The 20,941-nt window shown below is 43.8% G+C and overlaps 1 protein-coding gene and 8 non-coding genes across 11 annotated transcripts; 5 read left to right on the top strand and 4 right to left on the bottom strand.

Moving 5' to 3' along the window:
* Positions 1-919: 919 nt before the first annotated feature.
* On the top strand, positions 920-992 carry trnak-uuu (transfer RNA lysine (anticodon UUU)). Its single transcript has one exon. It is a non-coding gene; the product is annotated as a tRNA-Lys (tRNA).
* Positions 993-1,212: 220 nt separating this feature from the next.
* trnaa-cgc (transfer RNA alanine (anticodon CGC)) lies at positions 1,213-1,284 on the top strand. The gene has a single exon. It is a non-coding gene; the product is annotated as a tRNA-Ala (tRNA).
* A 446-nt stretch (positions 1,285-1,730) lies between these two features.
* On the top strand, positions 1,731-1,804 carry trnat-agu (transfer RNA threonine (anticodon AGU)). The gene has a single exon. It is a non-coding gene; the product is annotated as a tRNA-Thr (tRNA).
* Positions 1,805-3,458: 1,654 nt separating this feature from the next.
* On the top strand, positions 3,459-3,540 carry trnal-aag (transfer RNA leucine (anticodon AAG)). Its single transcript has one exon. It is a non-coding gene; the product is annotated as a tRNA-Leu (tRNA).
* A 2,104-nt stretch (positions 3,541-5,644) lies between these two features.
* Positions 5,645-5,717, bottom strand: trnak-uuu (transfer RNA lysine (anticodon UUU)). The gene has a single exon. It is a non-coding gene; the product is annotated as a tRNA-Lys (tRNA).
* Positions 5,718-6,162: 445 nt separating this feature from the next.
* On the bottom strand, positions 6,163-6,244 carry trnal-aag (transfer RNA leucine (anticodon AAG)). Its single transcript has one exon. It is a non-coding gene; the product is annotated as a tRNA-Leu (tRNA).
* Positions 6,245-7,915: 1,671 nt separating this feature from the next.
* trnak-uuu (transfer RNA lysine (anticodon UUU)) lies at positions 7,916-7,988 on the bottom strand. Its single transcript has one exon. It is a non-coding gene; the product is annotated as a tRNA-Lys (tRNA).
* Positions 7,989-8,631: 643 nt separating this feature from the next.
* Positions 8,632-8,713, bottom strand: trnal-aag (transfer RNA leucine (anticodon AAG)). Its single transcript has one exon. It is a non-coding gene; the product is annotated as a tRNA-Leu (tRNA).
* Positions 8,714-9,329: 616 nt separating this feature from the next.
* On the top strand, positions 9,330-17,984 carry LOC107078169 (erythroblast NAD(P)(+)--arginine ADP-ribosyltransferase-like). Of its 3 annotated transcripts, XR_011189927.1 has the most exons (7): positions 9,330-9,521; positions 10,621-10,649; positions 11,442-11,554; positions 11,960-12,642; positions 13,676-13,793; positions 13,869-14,634; positions 14,933-17,984. XR_011189927.1 is itself a non-coding variant. In XM_015353896.2 (6 exons), exons 3-5 carry the CDS (start codon positions 11,474-11,476, stop codon positions 13,761-13,763), a joined length of 852 nt encoding a protein of 283 aa, XP_015209382.2. In that variant the 5' UTR covers positions 9,330-9,521; positions 10,621-10,649; positions 11,442-11,473; the 3' UTR covers positions 13,764-13,793; positions 13,869-17,984. The 3 variants fall into 3 exon arrangements, 2 of the variants coding, with proteins under 2 accessions (XP_015209382.2, XP_069047584.1); XM_015353896.2 differs by having other exon boundaries at positions 13,869-17,984; XM_069191483.1 differs by lacking the exons at positions 9,330-9,521; positions 10,621-10,649 and having other exon boundaries at positions 11,411-11,554; positions 13,869-17,984.
* Positions 17,985-20,941: the final 2,957 nt, after the last annotated feature.

Genomic DNA, 20,941 nt, shown 5'->3' on the forward strand with positions numbered 1-20,941 from the left:
CTCCCCTCCACCACCACCAATGTGCAGCCCCACCTGGATGATGCGACGGCAGCCATAGTGCGCCAGAACGCTCACCACACATCAGCTATTAGTGGGGAGGAGAGCAGAGAGAGTAATGAAGCCAATTCATAGATGGGGATTATTAGGAGGCCATGATTGGTTAAGGCCAATGGGAAATTTGGCCAGGACGCCGGGGTTACACCCCTACTCTTTTCGAGAAACGCCCTGGGATTTTTAATGACCACAGAGAGTCAGGACCTCGGTTTTACGTCTCATCCGAAGGACGGCACCTGTTTACAGTATAGTGTCCCCATCACTATACTGGGGCATTAGGACCCACGTGGACCACAGGGTGAGCGCCCCCTGCTGGCCCCACTAACACCTCTTCCAGCAGCAACCTTAGTTTTTCCCAGGAGGTCTCCCATCCAGGTACTGACCAGGCTCACACCTGCTTAGCTTCAGTGGGTTGCCAGTTGTGAGTTGCAGGTTGATATGGCTGCTGGCACATAATAAAAGGACAAGCTCCCATTTAACTTAATGAAAGCAGTCAGGATGGAATGATCAGTCTACAAAAGAGTTTCTGGGTCAGTTCTTTTGGTAATGTCTGCTAACCTCACCAGAGGTTCTGTTATTAATAATAATGCACCTCTGCTATGTTACACAGTTAAAACGTTGTTAAATAATAGGGCAACACAAGGTATAGACATTTTAACAGAAACTGGTCAAACACATCTCACACTTTTGGAGCCCCTTGACTCCCCATGTCTCACTGTATTTCTCTCTCATCCTACTGGGAGTGGTGCTGTCGCTTCTGGGTAAAGTTGGGTGTCGTTCCAGACGGGTCAAGTATGACTGCGCTTTGCCACAAGAAGAGACACCTGACTCGCCAGCACGCTGCCGGTAGTTTATGTCTCTCAGAGCCCGGATAGCTCAGTCGGTAGAGCATCAGACTTTTAATCTGAGGGTCCAGGGTTCAAGTCCCTGTTCGGGCGTGTGTTTCTCTTTTATCAATTTCATACATCCAAAATACTTCGTCTTTCGGCCTTTCTCTTTCTCGAGTTGTACCGTGTATATTTTCAATGTTAAATACGTTTCACCATCTGTTGCATTTTTCTACACATCCACCAGCGCTATTCAAGGCAGCGGAAGGCTGAAAACCTCAAACAACAAAACTCCCCTATTTGGGGCATTTTTTGTTTTAGGGTTTTCATCGGGGATGTAGCTCAGTGGTAGAGCGCATGCTTCGCATGTATGAGGTCCCGGGTTCAATCCCCGGCATCTCCACGCGCCTTATATTGCCAAAATCATTGAAAACTTCTCTTGATCAAGAGGCCTTTGCTCGTTTCCTTAAGGAGCCCGCTGCACACGGTGAAATTCAGACCCTCTGGAGATGTTACGGTGTTTCCCTGCGCTTTTAAACGCACTTCTAATGCATTCGCTTTGTTTTAAATAATTCAACGTCATCTGGAGAAAAGTAGGGAAAGATCGTCTTTCTTGTCACGGCTGTTGACCTGCTGACTCTCAGCCGGGTTTACTTGAAAACCCGTTCAGCGAGCGAGACTCCCTCTGGACTCCGCACTGAGCTGAGAGCTGCGCGAATCCTCACTGTACCGTTACAAGAGCTTTCATGGAGATGATCTACATAGAGCGCAGCGACAACAACATCGTGAACTGTTTCGTTATATGAAGGAAAAGCTGAAAACGTAATTCTGGGAAGAAAGAGTAGAGTTGGCGCCGTGGCTTAGTTGGTTAAAGCGCCTGTCTAGTAAACAGGAGATCCTGGGTTCGAATCCCAGCGGTGCCTTTTCGTTCACGGAGGCACATTTATGTGCGAAAACAGCAGAATGCCCCTCAAAACGTCTATATCCAGAGATAGTTCAGGTGGGTAGCTGCGTCAGCATGCGTAGGCTGCAAAGGAACAAGTAATAGGTTTATTCCATGCTGAAAAAAAGAAGAAAGAGAACACAACGTTTCGGCCGTGGAGCCTTCTTCAGGTGTCAAGGTGACACAAGTTGTGTTCTCTTTCTTCTTTTTTTTTAGCATGGAATAAACCTATTACTTGTTCCTTTATATCCAGAGATGCCAGGGAAGAAGAGATTTCAGTCACAGGAAACTAAGGTGCAGTCGCTTCCACGCGAAATGCAATTGAAGACGCCCGACATTCTCCGGGCCAGCGAAAGTGAAAGACCGCGACACAACAGTTCTGTTCTAAACGTTACGAAAAAAACATGCCAAACGTGCAAGAGGAAGAACGTTGTGCTGGTTGATGCAGTTCATTTCTCATCGATGTCGTACACGGTCAAGATCGAGAAATACCTTCTCATCGGGAGCATATTTCCACCGAAATTCCATAGGAGACAAATGGTGAAGTTGCACTTTTCATCCAAAAGAGAGACACGGTCTTGGTCCAGTTACTGATAAAACTTCTATATAAGCGTCTCGGAAACGAAAGCAGCACAAACGCTACTTTCAACAGCACAAACGAGTGAGCTGGATTTCATCGTTTGTGCACTCTGTACGGGGGCCGACTTCACGGAGTTTTTAACTTGCCTTTAAATATTCAGCGGACTTGAGCATAACATGCCAGAAGAACGTGCACGCACATATGGCTTTCAGAGGTTGGAGTAAATGAATCGCCCCAAGGGTAATATCGAGTGAGGCGCCATGAAGATAAAAACTGCGAAGGTATTAAAATATTTAGTTCTGAAGATCTCGTGACTTCCCAAAAGACTTAACACTGAATTCTTATAGTCGCATTCCAGTGCTAACCAATTACTAATACCCTGTATTCATTGCAGAAAGCAGTGGAGACAGTTATATTGCAATTAAAAATGTATTTATTTCGAAGAGTATGGGACATTGTGAATCAATAAAGACGTTAAAAAACCAAGCAAATAAGTAAAGCATTTTAAAAATAGATTCTCATTGACAGTAAACAAGCCGATCCACCTGGCGCTGCTAGCTCTCAGCTCTCAGACCCGCGATTGGCTAAACCCCCGAGCAGTTCGGGCTGTGATTGGGTGAAGAGTGAGAATCGATACTCTGATTGGGTAAAGCGCCACAGCGGAAGTTCCGAGAACGTGTAGATACACAGGTGATGAAAGTTCTTCTTGGTCCAAATACTGTAGCCCCGGTTAACCGTGTGTGCTGTGTGAGCACGCTGGATATACAGTAACACATCCATTGGTTTCCAATTACTGGTCAATCTAAGAGAAGTCGCACTGAGGTCAAAACTGAACAGCAGACAAAGAATGTCATGGCATCCACAGCGCGTTCACGACCCCGATAGCATGTCACGATAAGAGTGCGCGCATCACGATCACATCGCGATACCCATTGCGACTGGTGCATCACTGTCATGGCGCCACTTTTGGTCCATAAATCGCGATATGACATATCCCGACAAAACGCCCCCGTTCTCTTTTCGAGACACGATATGTTGGAAGTTAGCCGTACAAGGTAGCGTGGCCGAGCGGTCTAAGGCGCTGGATTAAGGCTCCAGTCTCTTCGGGGGCGTGGGTTCGAATCCCACCGCTGCCAATAGCTTTTGGCCTCCTTGCAATTTGAACAGTTGGAGACAATCCTACTATTCTTAAAGTAACGAAAAATAACACACCACCACTGCAAGAGGAAGAAAGTTGGAAAACAAGTCGTGCAATGTCAAGTTTCGACAGTATGTTTTCCTCAACGCTGGCTGTATACTCTCTCTGTGTTCGTGTGGGTTTCCTCTGGGTGCTCCAGTAGTGTCCCACAGTTGAAAAACATACCAGTTGGTTAAGCTGGCTCCTGGGAAAATGTTTGTGTGTGAGACCTGTGACAGACTGGTGTCCCTCCTGGGTCTATCCCTCCTTGTGCCCATGGCTTGGTAGGTTAGGCCAAGCAGGGAGTTCTGCCTTAAAGGTCTGATGAGCCTTCAATCAACTTTGAAGTGAAACATACAGTATATGTGCTTCACTTTCCTATTCTAGGAAGAGATACAGTTGAATATAGTGATGTTTTCCTGGATGTGTTGACACATGTTCAAAATATATTTACTGACATCTGAAAGGGTTTTTTTCCCCTCATAGATACCTAAAAAGAGAAATGAAGAAGTAATTACTGTGAACCATTATTGTTCCACTTTCACTTCTAAACAATCTAAACTCTGTTCTGGTTTGATTGGTGTTGTTAAATGGGTTTCTTTAAATGTGTGACCTGAAAACGGGACCTACCTAAACGTGTGCTTTCCGTTTCCATCTATCTGGAAAATAAAATCATTATAGCAAAGCAGTAAAGATATTTTATATCCAGTAAGTGAAATCCTAATGATTCCCTAAATAAATCAGACCACTCCAAACTGGTTTGTGTTTATAAGAAACACACTGTATTCATACAGTGGAATAGGAGAATGAGCTTTTAAATTAGTTTCTCATTTTATGTGGATTATAACGAGACCTGTGGTATGTAATGAATGAGCCAGTTGGAGTCTCCTGTCATTATATTACTGACCACTACTGATTAGGATGCACTAACGGTACAAAAATTCCAACCTTCTGATATCTTCCTACATAATGCGTTAACACCTGAGGGTAACATTTTAACTTGACCGGTAGTCTGACTATTTCTTGCACCGGGAGGTCTCTAATGCGCATTTGCTTCCCTCTGTTGTTTCTCTGCGGTACTGCAGCCTGTTTGAACTGGTATGTAGAAGAGATACGAGGCTCAGCGACCGTCCTGGACTCATCACTGCTGAGCAGATCCAGTAGCACGGAAACCCCATTGTTTGTATTTTCCATTTGTCTAGTTAGGACCTTGAAACAGTAGTTCTAAAAAAGACTGTATATCTGCTATATAGACTTAATGTTACATGGTGTCCTGAGGACTTTGTATTTTCAAGTGTACATTTGTATTGTGTATTGTGTGTCAAGCTTGTTCCATACACCTAGAATCCTTTAACAAGAAAGGTGCGCGAGTGCTCGGTGTTAAACGCACTTGTAGTTTCTCCCTTGTGACCTCTGATTCGTTTCCGATTGTGAAGAAGTCCTCTCGTTGACAACGCCGGTCTCCTGAGGACTGGGAACGCTTAAATCCAAGTGCACCGCGATTCTGGCGGGACACGAATCCACATCATTCGAATGACTTCATTGTATCAAGGTCTAGAAGAGCAACGCGCACACTTACTGAAGTGATATCCACAACCTCATACGTGTGTGAGAAAACTGTAGTAGTCGGTATTCTGTCATTCCAGTTTTTCACGTCGCTCCGTGGTTCTTTGAAAAGTTCATCACTTTATAGCTTTTCCTTCATATAGCGAAACAGTTCACGGTGTTGTTGTCGCTGCGCTCTATGTAGATCATCTCCATGAAAGCTCTTGTAACAGTACAGTGAGGATTCGCGCAGCTTTCAGATCAGTGCGGAGTCCAGAGGGAGTCCCGCTCGCTGAACGGGTTTTCAAGTAAACCCGGCTGAGAGTCAGCAGGTCAATTCTTCAACAACCGTGACAAGAAAGACGATATTTTCCTGCTTTTCTCCAGATGTCATTAAATTATTTAAAATAAAGCTAATGCATTGGAAGTGCGTGAAAAAGCGCAGGGAAACATCGTAACACTTCAAGACTGAATTTTGTTTTGTTTTGAATGTTTCCAATTGACAGAAGAAAATCAAGCGCCCGAACAGGGACTTGAACCCTGGACCCTCAGATTAAAAGTCTGATGCTCTACCGACTGAGCTATCCGGGCTCTGAGAGACATACACCACCGGCAGCGTGCTGGCGAGTCCGGTGTCTCTTCTTGTGGCAAAGCGCAGTCATACCTGCGCAGTCATTTATCCTCCGTCTCATCGAGGGCAGAGAAAAGTAAAGGCACTGTGCACATCTGCGGGAAATCATGTCGGAGTTTAGTGACAGCGACTTCAGAGACTGGACGCTAGAACGAGTACGGTTTACGTTCTCCCATTCCCGCTTTCTGACCCGTATTTAATTGCGATTTATTCTGACTCCGTATTAACTGATAAAATATAGACAAATTCTCCAGCGGGAGATCACAAAAACTTATGACAGTTCTGGTCTTACACGTGCACCGAAAAGATGAGAAATGAATCGCATTAGAAATCACAGCTTTTTGTTACTTCAGGAACAGTAGGATTGTTTCCAACTGGTCAAATGGCGGGGAGTCGAAAAACTTTTGGCAGCGGTGGGATTCGAACCCACGCCCCCGAAGAGACTGGAGCCTTAATCCAGCGCCTTAGACCGCTCGGCCACGCTACCCGCAAGATTGTTGTGTTTTGGTGTCTCACAGAATGACGGTTGTCCTCACCTCTTGTCGTTGGAGGCGTGGGAGCGACTGAACCTTCGATTACTGAGATGTTTCCTCTCTCTTGGTGAAATCTCTACTTCTCTGGCACCTCTGCATGTAGTTCTTCTTAGCCTGAGGCTTCAGAGCTCTATGTATAGCGTCCTTGAAGTCATTTTACAGGAGGAGGCTTTCTGAAACGTGTAGCGCCTCCTAAAATTAGAAGCTTTTAAAGGGTGCTCACACCAGAAGAAGGCTCCACGGCCGGAACGTGTTTTCTTTCTTCTTTTTTTTCAGCATGGAATAAACCTTTTACTCGTTCCTTTGCAGCCTACGCATGCTGGCCCAGCTCCCCACCTGAACTACTTCAGCTTTTAAAGGGTTCGATCTGGTGACAAGGATGAGGTTAATTTAAAATTTGAATGACACAAACCCACATTCGGTTGAAGTGTATAGCTCCCATTTAAGTCTGCGGAATTTCACTCGAAGAAATTCTGTTGGATCTAGAAAACCTTGCCTTTAAGTATTTAGCACGTAGGGGTTTCACAATCTCCCGAAGGGTAATATCGAGTGAGGCGCCATGAGAATAAAAACTGCGAAGGTATTAAAATATTTACTTATAAAAATATTTCAATCTTGTTTGATCCTTCATGATGCTTTTAAACTTGTATGAAACCCACGAAATTAGTATTCTATTTTCGACGCCAAAAATTGGAAATTCGTGACTTCCCACAAGACTTAACACTGAATTGTTATAGTCGCATTAAAGTGTTAAGCAATTCATCGTGCCTTTAACTTCAAGAATGGTCTGCTAATAAAAGCGTCAAATACAGACTCTGGTACTACTGTAGTAGTCGGTATTCTGTCATTTCAGTTTTTCACGTCGCTCCGTGGTTCTTTGAAAAGTTCATCACTTTATAGCTTTTCCTTCATATAGCGAAACAATTCACGATGTTGTTGTCGCTGCGCTCTATGTAGATCATCTCCATGAAAGCTCTTGTAACAGTACAGTGAGGATTCGCGCAGCTTTCAGCTCAGTGCGGAGTCCAGAGGGAGTCTCGCTCGCTGAACGGGTTTTCAAGTAAACCCGGCTGAGAGTCAGCAGGTCAATTCTTCAACAGCCGTGACAAGAAAGACGATCTTTTCCTACTTTTCTCCAGATGACTTTAAATTATTCTAAATAAAGCGAATGCATTGGAAGTATGTTTAAAAGCGCCGAGAAACATCGTAACACTTCGAGAGTGCCTGAATTTCACCGTGTACAGCGGGCTCTTTAAGGAAACGAGTTAAGTTTCCACTGACTCAAGCGTAGTTTGCAGTATGAGTTGAGCCGATATAAAACTCCTGGTGATTTCTGTGATTGAGCCCGGGACCTCATTCATGCTAAGCATGTCCCCAACCAAGACAGAGGGAGAAGGAAATCGATCAAGCACGGAAGTATCGTTGTTGGGGGATTTTAGCCTGCAGTTACACTACGTCACCTGTCATCTCTTGTGCCGTCTGGAATAGCGCTGGTGGATGTGAAAAAAAATGTAACAGAGGTTGAAACGTATTTAACATTGAAAATATACACGGTACAACTCGAGAAACTAAAGGACAAAAGACCAAGTATTTTGGATGTTTGCAATTGGCACAAGAAAATCAATCGCCCGAACAGGGACTTGAACCCTGGACCCTCAGATTAAAAGTCTGATGCTCTACCGACTGAGCTATCCGGGCTCTGAGAAGCACAGACTACCGGCAGTGTCCTCGGGAGTCAAGCGAGGCAAAGCGCAGTCATACCTGACCCGTCTGGGACGACACCCGACAGATTTTACCCAGAAGCGACAGCACCACTCCCAGTAGGATGAGAAATACAGTGAGACATGGGGCGTCAAGGGGCTCCCTCAATTCATCCTCCGTCTCATCGAGGGCAGAGAAAAGTAAAGGCACTGTGCACATCTGCGGGAAATCATGTCGGAGTTTAGTGACAGCGACTTCAGAGACTGGACGCTAGGAATTTTCAGGATACTTTTAAATTATAGCTTCAAACAAACCTGAATTATTTTGCATGAAACATTTCGGAATCCCTGTGAAATCCAGTACGAGTACGGTTTACGTTCTCCCATTCCCGGTTTCTGACCCGTATTTAATTGCGATTTATTCTGACTGCGAATTAACTGATAAAATATAGAGAAATTCTCCCACGGGAGATCACAAAAACGTATTACAGTTCAGGTCGTAAAACGTGCACCGCAGGGATGAGAAATGAATTGCAATCACAGCTTCCCGCCTCTTGCAATAGTGTCATGTTATTTTTCGTTACTTTAAGAACAGTAGGATTGTTTCCAACTGGTCAAATTGCGGGGAGGCCAAAAGGTATTGGCAGCGGTGGGATTCGAACCCACGCCTCCGAAGAGACTGGAGCCTTAATCCAGCGCCTTAGACCGCTCGGCCACGCTACCCGCCGCTTTCTTTGTTGCTGTCTTAGAGAATGACGGGTGTCGTCACCTCTTGTCGTTGGACGCGTGGAAGCTACTGCACCTTGGATTACTGAGATGTTTCCTCTCTCTTGGCGAAATCTCTACTTCTCTGGCACCTCTGGATATAGTTCTTCTGAGCGGCAGGGTTCAGAGCTCTACGTATAGCGTCCTTGAAGTCATTTTTTACAGGAGTAGCGCCTGCTAAAATTAGAAGCTTTTAAAGAGTTCGATCTGGCGACAAGGAGGAGGTCAATTTAAAATTTGAATGACAAAAATCCTCACTTGGAGTCCGGGGGTAGAGGCGCATAGTTCCCATTTCAGTCTGCTGTATTTGATTCAGAGACACTCTGTGGGATAGTGCCATGAGGGCAGGGCTCCACTTCCAGTGCCAGGAACACAACAGCTCGGAGTCTGTGTGTGACAGTGGGAGAGTGTGGAATTCACTTTGGCCTGATGTGCCTCTCAGTGCACAAAGACTCTGTTCACCCAGGCAGGACTAATTTCCATCAACTTCAGATTCCCCTTTCAGCATGAGCCTGTGTGGTAAGCAAAGGCTTAAACTCACAGAGCTGGTTATAATTGCAGCTCTCTTGTAACAGAGCTCACTATCTTAACCCTGCCCTTGTCCTGGTGAGGGTCTCTGACACCTTCGTCCTGTGGAGTCCTGAGACTCATCCCTTTCGTCTTCTTCTGCAGGACCCCCGGTGTCGGAGAGCCGCAGCAGAGCGGACTGGGATCAGAGACCTGCGAGCCAGGAGGACTCCTCGTGCCCTGAGCCAGCCTGCAGCAGGTACTGTGTTTGCCATCCTGCTCCTGAAGCTCCGTGTCTGCTGTCGCTTCTGAGTTCAGGTGCTTTTCTCCCTCCCTGCTGCTCCTCACACTGTTTCTGGCAGGTTTCCCCTTTCTGTGAAAATAAATGCAACAATAAAATCATGTAATAAATAAACTGGAGGACCTTGGAGATATGAAGAACGGATATGGGATTAGAACCCCCTAAAAATTCATTCTTAAGGAGCTTTAATGAAATCCTCACTCTTTGTTGTATGAAGTTGTCCAATATGATAAACGTGGTCAAACTACATGAGAAGCAGTTTCTTGCCCATTGGTTAATTAAAGACCCCCTATTATTTATAAATATGACTTACATTAATATTAATAACATTAACAGCTCCGATACAACGGAATGCTTAATGAATGCTGAGTCACATCAGCCACCGAGAGACCCGGTGATTTGCAAAGTTAGTTAAACAAAAATACACACTAGAAAATACAAAGACCTTATAACATACAATCTTTATAGCAGATATATAGTATATTTTAGAATAGATTTATCAGGGTCCCAACTAGACAAATGGAAGATACAAACAATGTGGTTTCCGTGCTATTGGATCTTCTCAGCAGTGATGAGTCCAGGACGGTCGCTGAGCCTCGTATCTCTTCTACATACCAGTTCAAACAGGCTGCAGTACCGCAGAGAAACAGCAGAGGGAAGCAAATGCGCATTAGAGACCTCCCGGTGCATGAAACAGTCAGACTAGCAGTCAAATTAAAATGTTACCTTGAGGTGTTAAAATGTCATGCAGGAATATCTGAGGAGGCTGAAATTTTTGTGCCTTTAGTGCATCCTAATCAGTAGTGTTCAGTAATATAATGACAGGAGACTCCAACTGGCTCATTCATTACATACCACAGGTCTCGTTATAATCCACATAAAATGAGAAACTAATTTAAAAGCTCATTCTCCTATTCCACTGTATGAATACAGTGTGTTTCTTATAAACACAAACCAGTTTGGAGTGGTCTGATTTATTTAGGGAATCATTAGGATTTCACTTACTGGATATAAAATATCTTTACTGCTTTGCTATAATAATGATTTTATTTTCCAGATAGATGGAAACGGAAAGCACACGTTTAGGTAGGTCCCGTTTTCAGGTCACACATTTAAAGAAACCCATTTAAGAACACTTTCAATGCACCAATCAAACCGGAACAGAGTTTAGATTGTTTAGAAGTGAAAGTGGAACAATAATGGTTTACAGTAATTACTTCTTCATTTCTCTTTTTAGGGATCTATGAGGGAAAAAAAACCCTTTCAGATGTCAGTAAATATATTTTGAACATGTGTCAACACATCCAGTAAAACATCACTTTATTCAACTGTATCTCTTCCTAGAATAGGAAAGTGAAGCACATATATCTTTCACGTAAAAGTTAATTGAAGGCTCCTCAGACCTTTAAGACAGAAATCCCTGCTTGGCCTAACCTACCAACCCATGGGCACAAGGAGGGATAGACCCAGGAGGGACACCAGTCTGTCACAGGTCTCACACACAAACATTTTCCCAGGAGCCAGCTTAACCAACTGGTATGTTTTTCAACTGTGGGACACTACTGGAGCACCCAGAGGAAACCCACACAAACACAGGGAGAGTATACAAACTCCACACATGTAGCACCCTAGTCATTGAGCCCAGGGCCTTTGCATTGCATAGCTGTGATGCTAACCAAGTGCCACCATGCCACCCGAAGATATTTAGATAAAATGCAAATTGTTTTATGGCATGTATAAATCCCCTTAAAACAAATCGTGTGTTTGTGCATATGTAAAGTACAAGAGGAAGAGAGTTTCACCTTTGGTCTGTATTTCTTCAGCACTTTGTCATATTTCCGCTCTGCTAGAGCGCTCACTGTCGTGTGTGTGTAACAGACAGCACAGCAATATAGTGCTGATGTCCCAAGATGTGGGAGGATAGGACTCACTGGATGATTGTCTGCTTCGTTGGGCTCGGTGCTATTACATCTGGAGAACCTACACAATCGGTGAGTTTATGTATTTATATATGTGTGCTTGTATCTCGCAGACACCTCCCACCCATCCTCGAGCTGTGCAAATAGCCCAGCAGACTTCACAGAAAGTGACATCACAGCAATGATCTCACCTTGTGAAACCTGTTCAGAACCTGTGACATTGTAAAATATAATAACAACCGATAAATTTCCTTTAAGCTACTGTCTCAATTATTCATTTGAATTCTGAGCTGAAAACTCTTTCAGTCTTGTAGTATGATAATTACGTACTCACTATTACAAAAAATTTCAAAATAATAAATTGTCCGGGACAGGATAGCTGGTGTCATCATGTTACAAAGTAAAGTTCTGAAAAACATGATTGTTTTTCAATGTTTTGTAAGCTGTTTTTCTTAATTTGCTATTTTTGTATCAAAGTTCCCCCACACAGTGAAACTGGATATGGCTGAGAACTCAGTCGACGATCAGTATCTGAGCTGTCAGACTGAGATGCTGAATGTGACAGTAAAAGGAGGACTTCTGGAAAAGGAGAAGAAGGAGAACCACCTATTTCGTGAAGCCTGGGATGTTGTCGAATGCACTGAACCTGTTCCTGGGGGAACACCTGAGCACTGCAGAGCGATTTTTGTCTACACCTCCAACTCCATTTACCTGGAATTCAATAAAGCCACAAGAAGCAGTGGGGGCAGCGTGCAGGACTACATGAACACTTACCCATACAAGTCTCTTCACTTCCTGCTGACCGACGCTCTCCGCTTGCTGAGACAACAACTCACTGTCTGCTATAAGGTGTACAGGGGAAGTAGAGAAGACTTTGTGGCAGAAGTGAACTCAGAAATAAGATTCGGCCAGTTTTCATCCAGCTCTAAAGATGAAGCCTTTGCACACTTTTTTGGAGATACTACCTTCTTCGAAATCCAGACCTGCCATGGGGTGGACATTGAGATGTTCTCCCAGTTTCCAGCTGAGGCCGAGGTGCTGATCCCTCCCTTTGAGAAGTTCAAGGTGAAGTCAGTGACAGAAACAGACAAAGGCAAGAAGAAGATTGTTCTGCAGTCCCGCGGTACCTACAGTAATCATGCATGTTCATTCTTTCCAAGGCAAGTTCCAGGGGTTCTTCTCATACCCTGTTTTAGAGTTGTATGTGAACAACATATATGCTGGCATTAAAGGAGACTATAATGTGGTACAGTGAGCTATGAACTATAAATAAGTCCATTATTTCCACCAATGCCTGGATTTTGGTTTTCCCCAAGTATCGTTACACTGCTACCACACCTATCCCACTACTGCCCCCAATTGAAAATAATGAACTTCCCAATATGTCTTTTCCAAATGGCCCCCATTCATTCTTATACTTTTTGTGTGATACACAGAAGTGGAATGGGTGCAGTGAATTTAATATTTATTTCTCCAGAGGGAGCACATGCTGTATTAGTTAAGAGGCACACTTTCTCTTTCTCAGGCTGTGAAAGGAGATCACACTGATCAATCTGCGGTCACTATGCTTGTTTTTTTCTGTACAGCCAGGTATGCCTCAGTCTAGTTTCTATGCACAAGCTGTAGGCACTGTGTCTGTGCTCTCTGGAAAGCCAAGTCTGCCTGTGTCACCCCACATCTGTGACCAGGCTATGGTCAATGACCAAGTCCTCTCTGGACACTCAGGTCTGTCTGTGTTCAGCTTTAATGGCCAAGCTGTAGTCAGTGAGCCTGTACTTTATCAGGCTCTATTTCATATGGGCTTCCTCTCCAAAGACAAACAAGTAAGTTCATTGGCTTCTGTGTAGATTGGTGCGAGTGTGTTTGTGTGTGTCTGCACCGCAATGGACTGGCGTCTCCTGCAGGGTGTATCCTGTCTTTCACCTGTTAATTGCAAGGATAGACTCTTCCTTGGAAGAATCGGTTAGAAAATAGGTGGATGGATTATTTATATTTAAGAATTTCAAAGATTCGCAGCTTGTGCATTTTAAAGGTCATGCAGTTTTGTTCTCAGTGGCTGTACAGTACATCTAAAAGAAATGCTTTAATTAAAGAATCTACTGACTGTCATGTCTAGTGATATGTGCATCTGTAACTCTCTGTTCTCCTCACCCTCTCTCTGTCCAGCTGACACTCTCTCCTCTCGTACTCCAGCTCCAGGTCCTCCCCTTGCACCCTCTCCTCCTCTGTCCTGGCTCCTGTGCTCTCTGTGGTTCTGCTCCTGCAAGGCCTTCTGGGATAATGCCCAGGATACTGCTTGCTGTCCAACTGGGTGAGTCTTCGTCAGCTCACAAGGTTCCCGAGTCTCCGTGAGCTGGAGATATATTGATCTTTCCTCTGTTCGCAGGTCAACACGAGAACTGACTACAGCTGCAGTTTGTTACCATCCTTCACAAGAGAGAAATCATGAAGATTAATTAATGACTGAAAACTGTATTTATGCTTCAGGTGATGTAGTAATAGATGGTGGAAAATTAGAAATGCAGCGTTGATTACTAAACTGATTTGGGAGTAACAAATTAATAAGAATTAATTATTTTTGGTTAATGACTTTAAAGCTATTCAGGCTAAAAAGATGATATCTATACTGAGTAAGGAGAAGAGGCTGTTATATTTTTAGTGTGTGCAATTTCAAATCTTTCTAATCTTCACTTTAACTCTGTAAGCCCTTCTACTATAAACAGCTATTGACATAGAGGTATTTTTATGTTACTGCACCTTTTCAGTATGTCAGGACTGTTGAAACTCACTGTGACTGTAGCCTCTATTGTAATAGGACTGTTCTACTGTACTGAGACTGTAGCTGCTACTGTAACAGGACTGTTCTACTATAATGTGATATTAATACATCGGAGATTGTCAAGTGTTTTCTTATACAGTTTGGTAGTGTACAGTGTGCATTATTGTCCAGTCTATACAGTCTGTTTGTCAGTGTACAGTGTGTCACTATACAATGTCTGCACAGTCCGTTGGCTGGCTGAAACAACAACAAGACTGGTCAGCTTTTAACACTTTCCCACATCTCTTTGTGTAAGAAGTGCCTCCATGACCCATACGCCATGGGAACTCTCACTGCAACAGAAACAGAAACTGCAAACAAAACGATAAAACAGGTAACAGGTTCCACAAAAATGAGCATTGTGCAAGACTACAGAACTGATGTATATGAAAAAAGTGTCAAATTATAATTGGCAGCTCAATAGGAAGTGGACACATTGCAAGGGAAATGGCTACATGAATTTGAAACTTATCCTCCTCATTCCTGAATGCAGTCATGTATCGACACTGACGAAGGAAGTGCTAAACCATTCCACAGTGCTTTGCTCTCAAAGATTTCTGAACATGTTCAGTCCACTTGATTAATTGTAATTGTACATATTATGGGTTGTCTAACTTTAGTTTACTCTTCAGGAAGTAGAACACGGTTCAAATCAGGAGACTGACTTGGCCAGTTCAACAGTTTCCACTACTTCTTCCTGATGACCTCCTTGGATAAGTGTGCCGTATGTTTTGGGTCATTTTCTTGCTGCAGGGTAAGACAAAAGAAAGTTTCTGGAAAGAGATGAGTAAATGGTTGGAAAATAGAGAATGAGAAAAGAGCAGGTTGCTAAGACATAAGATAAATGTCTTTTACACTATCCCTATCAGGTAGACATCACCTGATCAGGGGCAAGTTGTTAGGCGAGGAGTGCTGTGACTCAGGCGCTCTTCCAGCTTTGCTGTGGCTGCTGGCCGGAGCGGAAGGAGCAGGGGAATCTGATGGTCCAGTTGAGTTCTTTGCTACTTCTTTGCCTTCGTGTGCTGGCTTCCTTGGGTCTTAACGTCCAGTCCTCTTGGGCCGAACTTCAAGAACTTCAATCTTCCTGGGCCTTTCTTCACTGGACTAACCTCCTGTCCTCCTGGGCCTAACGTCCATCCTCAGACCTGACTTCCAAATTGTGGTTCTCGGCTTGCCCTGTTTATTAGCCTCAGACCAAGATCACTTGTCAGTCATGTCTGCCAGGGTTCTGGTTGGCCAGTTCAAATCTGATATTTGCATATCTCTCCTTCAGGAACTTGTATTGCTTCTATTAGGAGAGACAGGATGTAATGCTCAATATTTGCGAAAACTCATAACTTCTTCTGAGTTTGATATTTCGATTTTTGAACTACTCATGTTTTGGAGTACTGATGGAATTTGTCTGCACTTTGTTTGGCTGATATTGAGATTTCTGAACTACTCATGTTTTGCCCATTCATTTGATACCAAACAAGCATAGCCCACTTCTTCCTGAAGTGATTACTATCCCTTGTATTGTATTTTAATTGAATATTTTGAGTTTACCCTTTTGTGAGGGAATGAAGTATGTGATGTGGCATCATATCCAGCACTTTGTGCTGTCTTATACAATAAAAACTGAAAGACGGGGTTAAATTAAATCCTTTCTGTATGAGGTTTAGACTTCTAAACAACAGGCTGGAGTTTATGGTAGGAAAGGGGGTTAACTGATAAGGATTCCAGATGCGAGCTAGGAACCCCCTGGGGACGTAATCTTAACTGACCATTTGGCCAGGGTCTGTTAACTGGCCAAATACCATGACCCCCACTTTTTACCATAATACAGAGTGACGTCAGAAGCGGAAAGAAAATACTATATAAACTAAAAGTTTGTACCTGCACTTGGAACAATACTTTGGTTTTGTTGTTTCTTGCGGGAAACAAGACTTCGGCTTGATTGTTCCTTGCATGCAATAAACTCATCTGTTTAATTTCATCTCAGGATCCATAACCTTAATCTTTCTGTTACAGCAACACTATTTTGTCATGTCAAAATCCTGATATGCAATACAAGCAATGGCAGGTGGTTGTACCTCATTTCGCCACTGAAGGTGTGTCTTGTTTTTCCAAATTTTGGTCCTCATCCGATGTGATTTGATCGAATAATCTATTATTATAATCTAAATCCTTTTTGTAATGCTTGTTGCAATCAGAATTCTGACTGTTTTTTCTGTTTAAATATTAATAGCCCTTTGATCTAAGACCAAATAGTGGTATCTAAGGGCATTTGAACAGATATCCCTTGTTTTCTTGAGGTTTATGTTTCCTTTGAGCATAACTATGTGATTTCGTCATGGTTATACTTCATTTCTTCATGTACTGTAATGTCAACATTGGTTGACATTGGTTAAATGGTAAAACATGGTGTTTGTGGTACATAGGATATATACATATGAACAAGTTAAAGGTCTGCTGAAAGGAAACACAATGTTTCGGCTGTGGCGCCTTCTTCGGGTGTGAGGTTTAAAATTCCTTAGCTTCTTTGATGTTGTTGTCAGAAAGGTTCATCTGTTGTTTGATGGAGAAAATGGTAGAAAGCATTTTCCGCGAAAATTGTTGTAGAAGTCTCTGAGTGTCAGAGTCAAAGGAAGAAGTGTTACATTTCCGGCGAACTCCTTTAGGAATGATATTATAACGACGACATGAAGGAATAGGAGGTGGTGAGAAAGCCTGGTCGTGGAACAGATCGCTGGGAAGAGACGGGATGCTGGTTTGGTGAGAGAGGGAGGGAAGCAGCCCAGGGAGGAGGAGGAGGAATGACAAAGAGATCTGGAAAAAGATTTAGAGGAAGGCATAGTGGGTCGCAGCAGAAGTAGGTTGAAGTAGGGAGCTGCGTCAGCATGGGTAGGCTGCAAAGGAACAAGTTAAATGTTTATTCCCTGCATGAAACACAACGTTTCGGCTGTGGAGCCTTCTCGGGTGTGAGCATATATATGGACGATTTTAAGGTATGGTTGCAAGGAGCCTTGAAACTGAATCTTGACAAGAGTCCTTCATTGCATTCATTGCCAGGTAGTGGCCCCAAATGTATGGCCTTGCCCCTGGTGGAGAGTCTCTTCTCTTGACTCGTGAATCACCAGGCCTACTTTGTTCACTAAGTGGTGATTGTCTCACACTAGGGGGTGCTGCAATCAAAGAGAACTTACAAGCATCCTTCTGCAGTTCCATAGTGAATTGCAATTAATTCAGCATATCATAACAACTCAGGGACCGCATGACATTCCTTGATTTAAATTCTATACTTTTAACCATATATCCTATCATTTTGCAATTGCTTCTCCAGATTGTCTAGGATATAGTTCTGTGTCAGTCCCTCCTTGTCAGTGTATGGGCTTGTGTATTGCAGCGTGGTGGAGCTATTTTTGAAATGTTATCATACAGTGGCCTGTGCTGTGCAGGGATTTGCAGATCAATCTGTCATTGCTTAACCACCTGGGCTGCTGCAGCAAACTGCACAGGATGTGGCTTCACAAACACATGGGGCACATACTAAACCAACAATCTAATTCACACAAGCTCACAAACTGCACACCGCACTGACACACTTCGTCTGACAACACCTTAACATTCTGTTAATTCTTATTGCTTTGGCAACAGTGTAATTCCTTGGTCATGCCAATAAAGCTGTTTGAATTTGAACTCGAATTTGAATTTGAGTTTTATTTGAATTTGGAGCTGAGAGACAGATCAGTGTGCAGTGACAAGTGACAGATCACTACAGACATGAGACAGCCTCAGAGCAGCACTGCAAAAACACCATAAGTTAGGCAATGAAATCACAGCAGAAGCTAAAAACCATTAAAATATCCATTGATATACCCACTCAAACTGGATTGCAGCCCATTGTGTGATCTCCTTTCACAGCTTGAGAAACAGACAGTGAGCCTGTCTCTCAATAATAATAATACAGTGTGTGATCTCCTCTTCCAGCCTGAGGAACAGAAAGTGAGCCTGTCTCTCAATAATAATAATACAGTGTGTGATCTCCTGTCACAGCTTGAGAAACAGACAGTGAGCCTGTCTCTCAATAATAATAATACAGTGTGTGATCTCCTGTTCCAGCCTGAGGAACAGACAGTGAGCCTGTCTCTCAATAATAATGCAGTGTGTGATCTCCTGTCACAGCCTGAGGAACAGATAGTGAGCCTGTCTCTCAATAATAATACAATATGTGATCTCCTGTCACAGCCTGAGAAACAGACAGTGAGCCTGTCTCTCAATAATAATAATACAGTGTGTGATCTCCTGCCACAGCCTGAGGAACAGATAGTGAGCCTGTCTCTCAATAATAATACAGTGTGATCTCCTGTCACAGCCTGAGAAACAGACAGTGAGCCTGTCTCTCAATAATAATAATACAGTGTGTGACCTCCTCTTCCAGCCTGAGGAACAGACAGTGAGCCTGTCTCTCAATAATAATGCAGTGTGTGATCTCCTGTCACAGTCTGAGAAAGAGACTATCTCATAATGTATTATGAAATGTATATAAATGTTCAATTATATGCCTGTTCTGAAAATGCTGAATGTAAATTTTATCTGTTTTGACAACAACATAATTCATTGGTTATGCCAAAAATGCTCTTGAATTTGAATTTGAATTTGAAAAAATAGAAAGGCAGAGGAGAGAGAGGGAGCAGTTCTCAAGTTCACCACATCCTGTTATGTTATGAGTCGTCAGTCACACTAGTCTTTAATCACTCTTCAGTGTTTTTCTTTTTCTAATCTTTTGCACACTAAACTAAACTCTAATCTAAACAACAGTTGAAATACAGCTAATTCAGGAAGTTTCATTACTTTACTACTGGGATTGGGAAAATAAGAGCATAAACAAAAGACAAAAAAGGAAAAATGTCTGTGATAAATTCAAAATGATCATTGCTCTGATTAATTAATTCAACACTCTCTCCTTCTCCCCCACCTGTCTCTCAGTTCTTTTCATTCTAACATTTTAATTCTCTAGAACTACAATAAACGTAGTGCCAAGGCTTGGGACATAAAATACAGTAAAAATAAAAATACAATTCAGTTTTAAGCAAAAGCAAAACCAGACAAATACACACTACAGAGACAAATGCAAGAACAGCATATCCAAGTTTGGATATGAATCCCAGGGGTATCTCTCTGCAGAGTCCTCATTTTGCATAACAGACAAATATCTGGAGAGTTTCCAACAAATGGCGTGGAGGTGCCTGGTGTGTGATCCTAATGGTATTGAATCAGTGGACCTAAAGGTCTCTGACCTGTAAACTTTAAAGGTGTCAGACCCTTGGGCCTGGTGGTGTCTGATCAGTGGGCCTGGTGGTGTCTGATCAGTGGGCCTGGTGGTGTCAAACCTGTGAACCTGTTGGTGTTGGACCAGTGGGCCTGGTGGTGTCTGATCAGTGGGCCTGGTGGTGTCAAACCTGTGAACCTGTTGGTGTTGGACCAGTGGGCCTGGTGGTGTCTGATCATTGGGCCTGGTGGTGTCTGATCAGTGGGCCCGGTGGTGTCTGATCAGCGGGCCTGGTGGTGTCTGATCAGTGGGCCTGGTGGTGTCTGATCAGTGGGCCTGGTGGTGTCAAACCTGTGAACCTGTTGGTGTTGGACCAGTGGGCCTGGTGGTGTCTGATCATTGGGCCTGGTGGGGTCTGACCTGTGGGCCTGGTGGTGTCTGATCAGTGGGCCTGTTGGTATCTGATCAGTGGGCCTGGTGGTGTCAAACCTGTGAACCTGTTGGTGTTGGACCAGTGGGCCTGGTGGTGTCTGATCAGTGGGCCTGGTGGGGTCTGACCTGTGGGCCTGGTGGTGTCTGATCAGTGGGCCTGGTGGTATCTGATCAGTGGGCCTGGTGGTGTCTGATCAGTGGGCCTGGTGGTGTCTGATCAGTGGATCTGGAAGGGTCTTACCTGTGTCTGAAGAGTGGAGTTCAAGCAGACCACTGGGCCTGCTTGTGTTCACTCAGAGGGCCTGGATATGTCCAACCAGTGGGCCAGTGTGTCAGACCTGGAGTAGCTGTGATCTGTGTAACCTGTGTATATCTGTGGGCACTGAGCAATCTTGCCTGCAGGGCACCACTCCCTAATTGCATCTGGCAGTGCTGTGCCCATGATGCCTGTGCCTGCACACTGGGGCAGCTGTGGCAGGTTTGAGTGAGAAAGAGGCAGCAGGAGTGAGGAGGGGCCCTCTATTTCAGTTCCCTCTCAGAAGCGCAGTTGTGTGCCTGCTGGCTGTCTGCCCAGTCCTCTGAGGGCAGTATGTCTCCTCCCCTCCTCTCTCCTCCCACTCGATCTGTCCAGATCTCTGAAGTCTGAAGTTGAGCCCATATCTGACTGTCTGGACCAGGAGTGTTTGTGTTTAGAGCCTCTCTCATCATTCTGAGGCTGTTATGTGTTTCAATACTGAGAATTAGAAATAAAGACTAGTTCACTTCCCTCTCATTAGATGAGAAGAATGTGAAAAGGTCACAAATGAGAAGAGGCCGTTTGGTCCCTCTGGTCCATTTGGTAGTAAGTAGTTTTAATTGTAAGTCATTCAGCCATTTCGTGTTCTTGTTGCACACTCCCAGAACCCTTTGTGTAAAAAAGTGCCTTCTGTTACACATCTATGTAGTTTCCACTTGTGCT

Source organism: Lepisosteus oculatus, chromosome 6 (genome assembly GCF_040954835.1).
Source record: "Lepisosteus oculatus isolate fLepOcu1 chromosome 6, fLepOcu1.hap2, whole genome shotgun sequence".
NCBI lineage: Eukaryota > Metazoa > Chordata > Actinopteri > Semionotiformes > Lepisosteidae > Lepisosteus > Lepisosteus oculatus.

Bases quoted from the DNA above. Each gene is read 5' to 3' on its own strand.
- LOC107078169 (XM_015353896.2), top strand. From the start codon at position 11,474: ATGTGGGAGGATAGGACTCACTGGATGATTGTCTGCTTCGTTGGGCTC. The intron at 11,555-11,959 runs GTGAGTTTATGT...TTTGTATCAAAG, and splicing joins CTGGAGAACCTACACAATCG to TTCCCCCACACAGTGAAACT. The intron at 12,643-13,675 runs GCAAGTTCCAGG...CTCGTACTCCAG, and splicing joins GCATGTTCATTCTTTCCAAG to CTCCAGGTCCTCCCCTTGCA.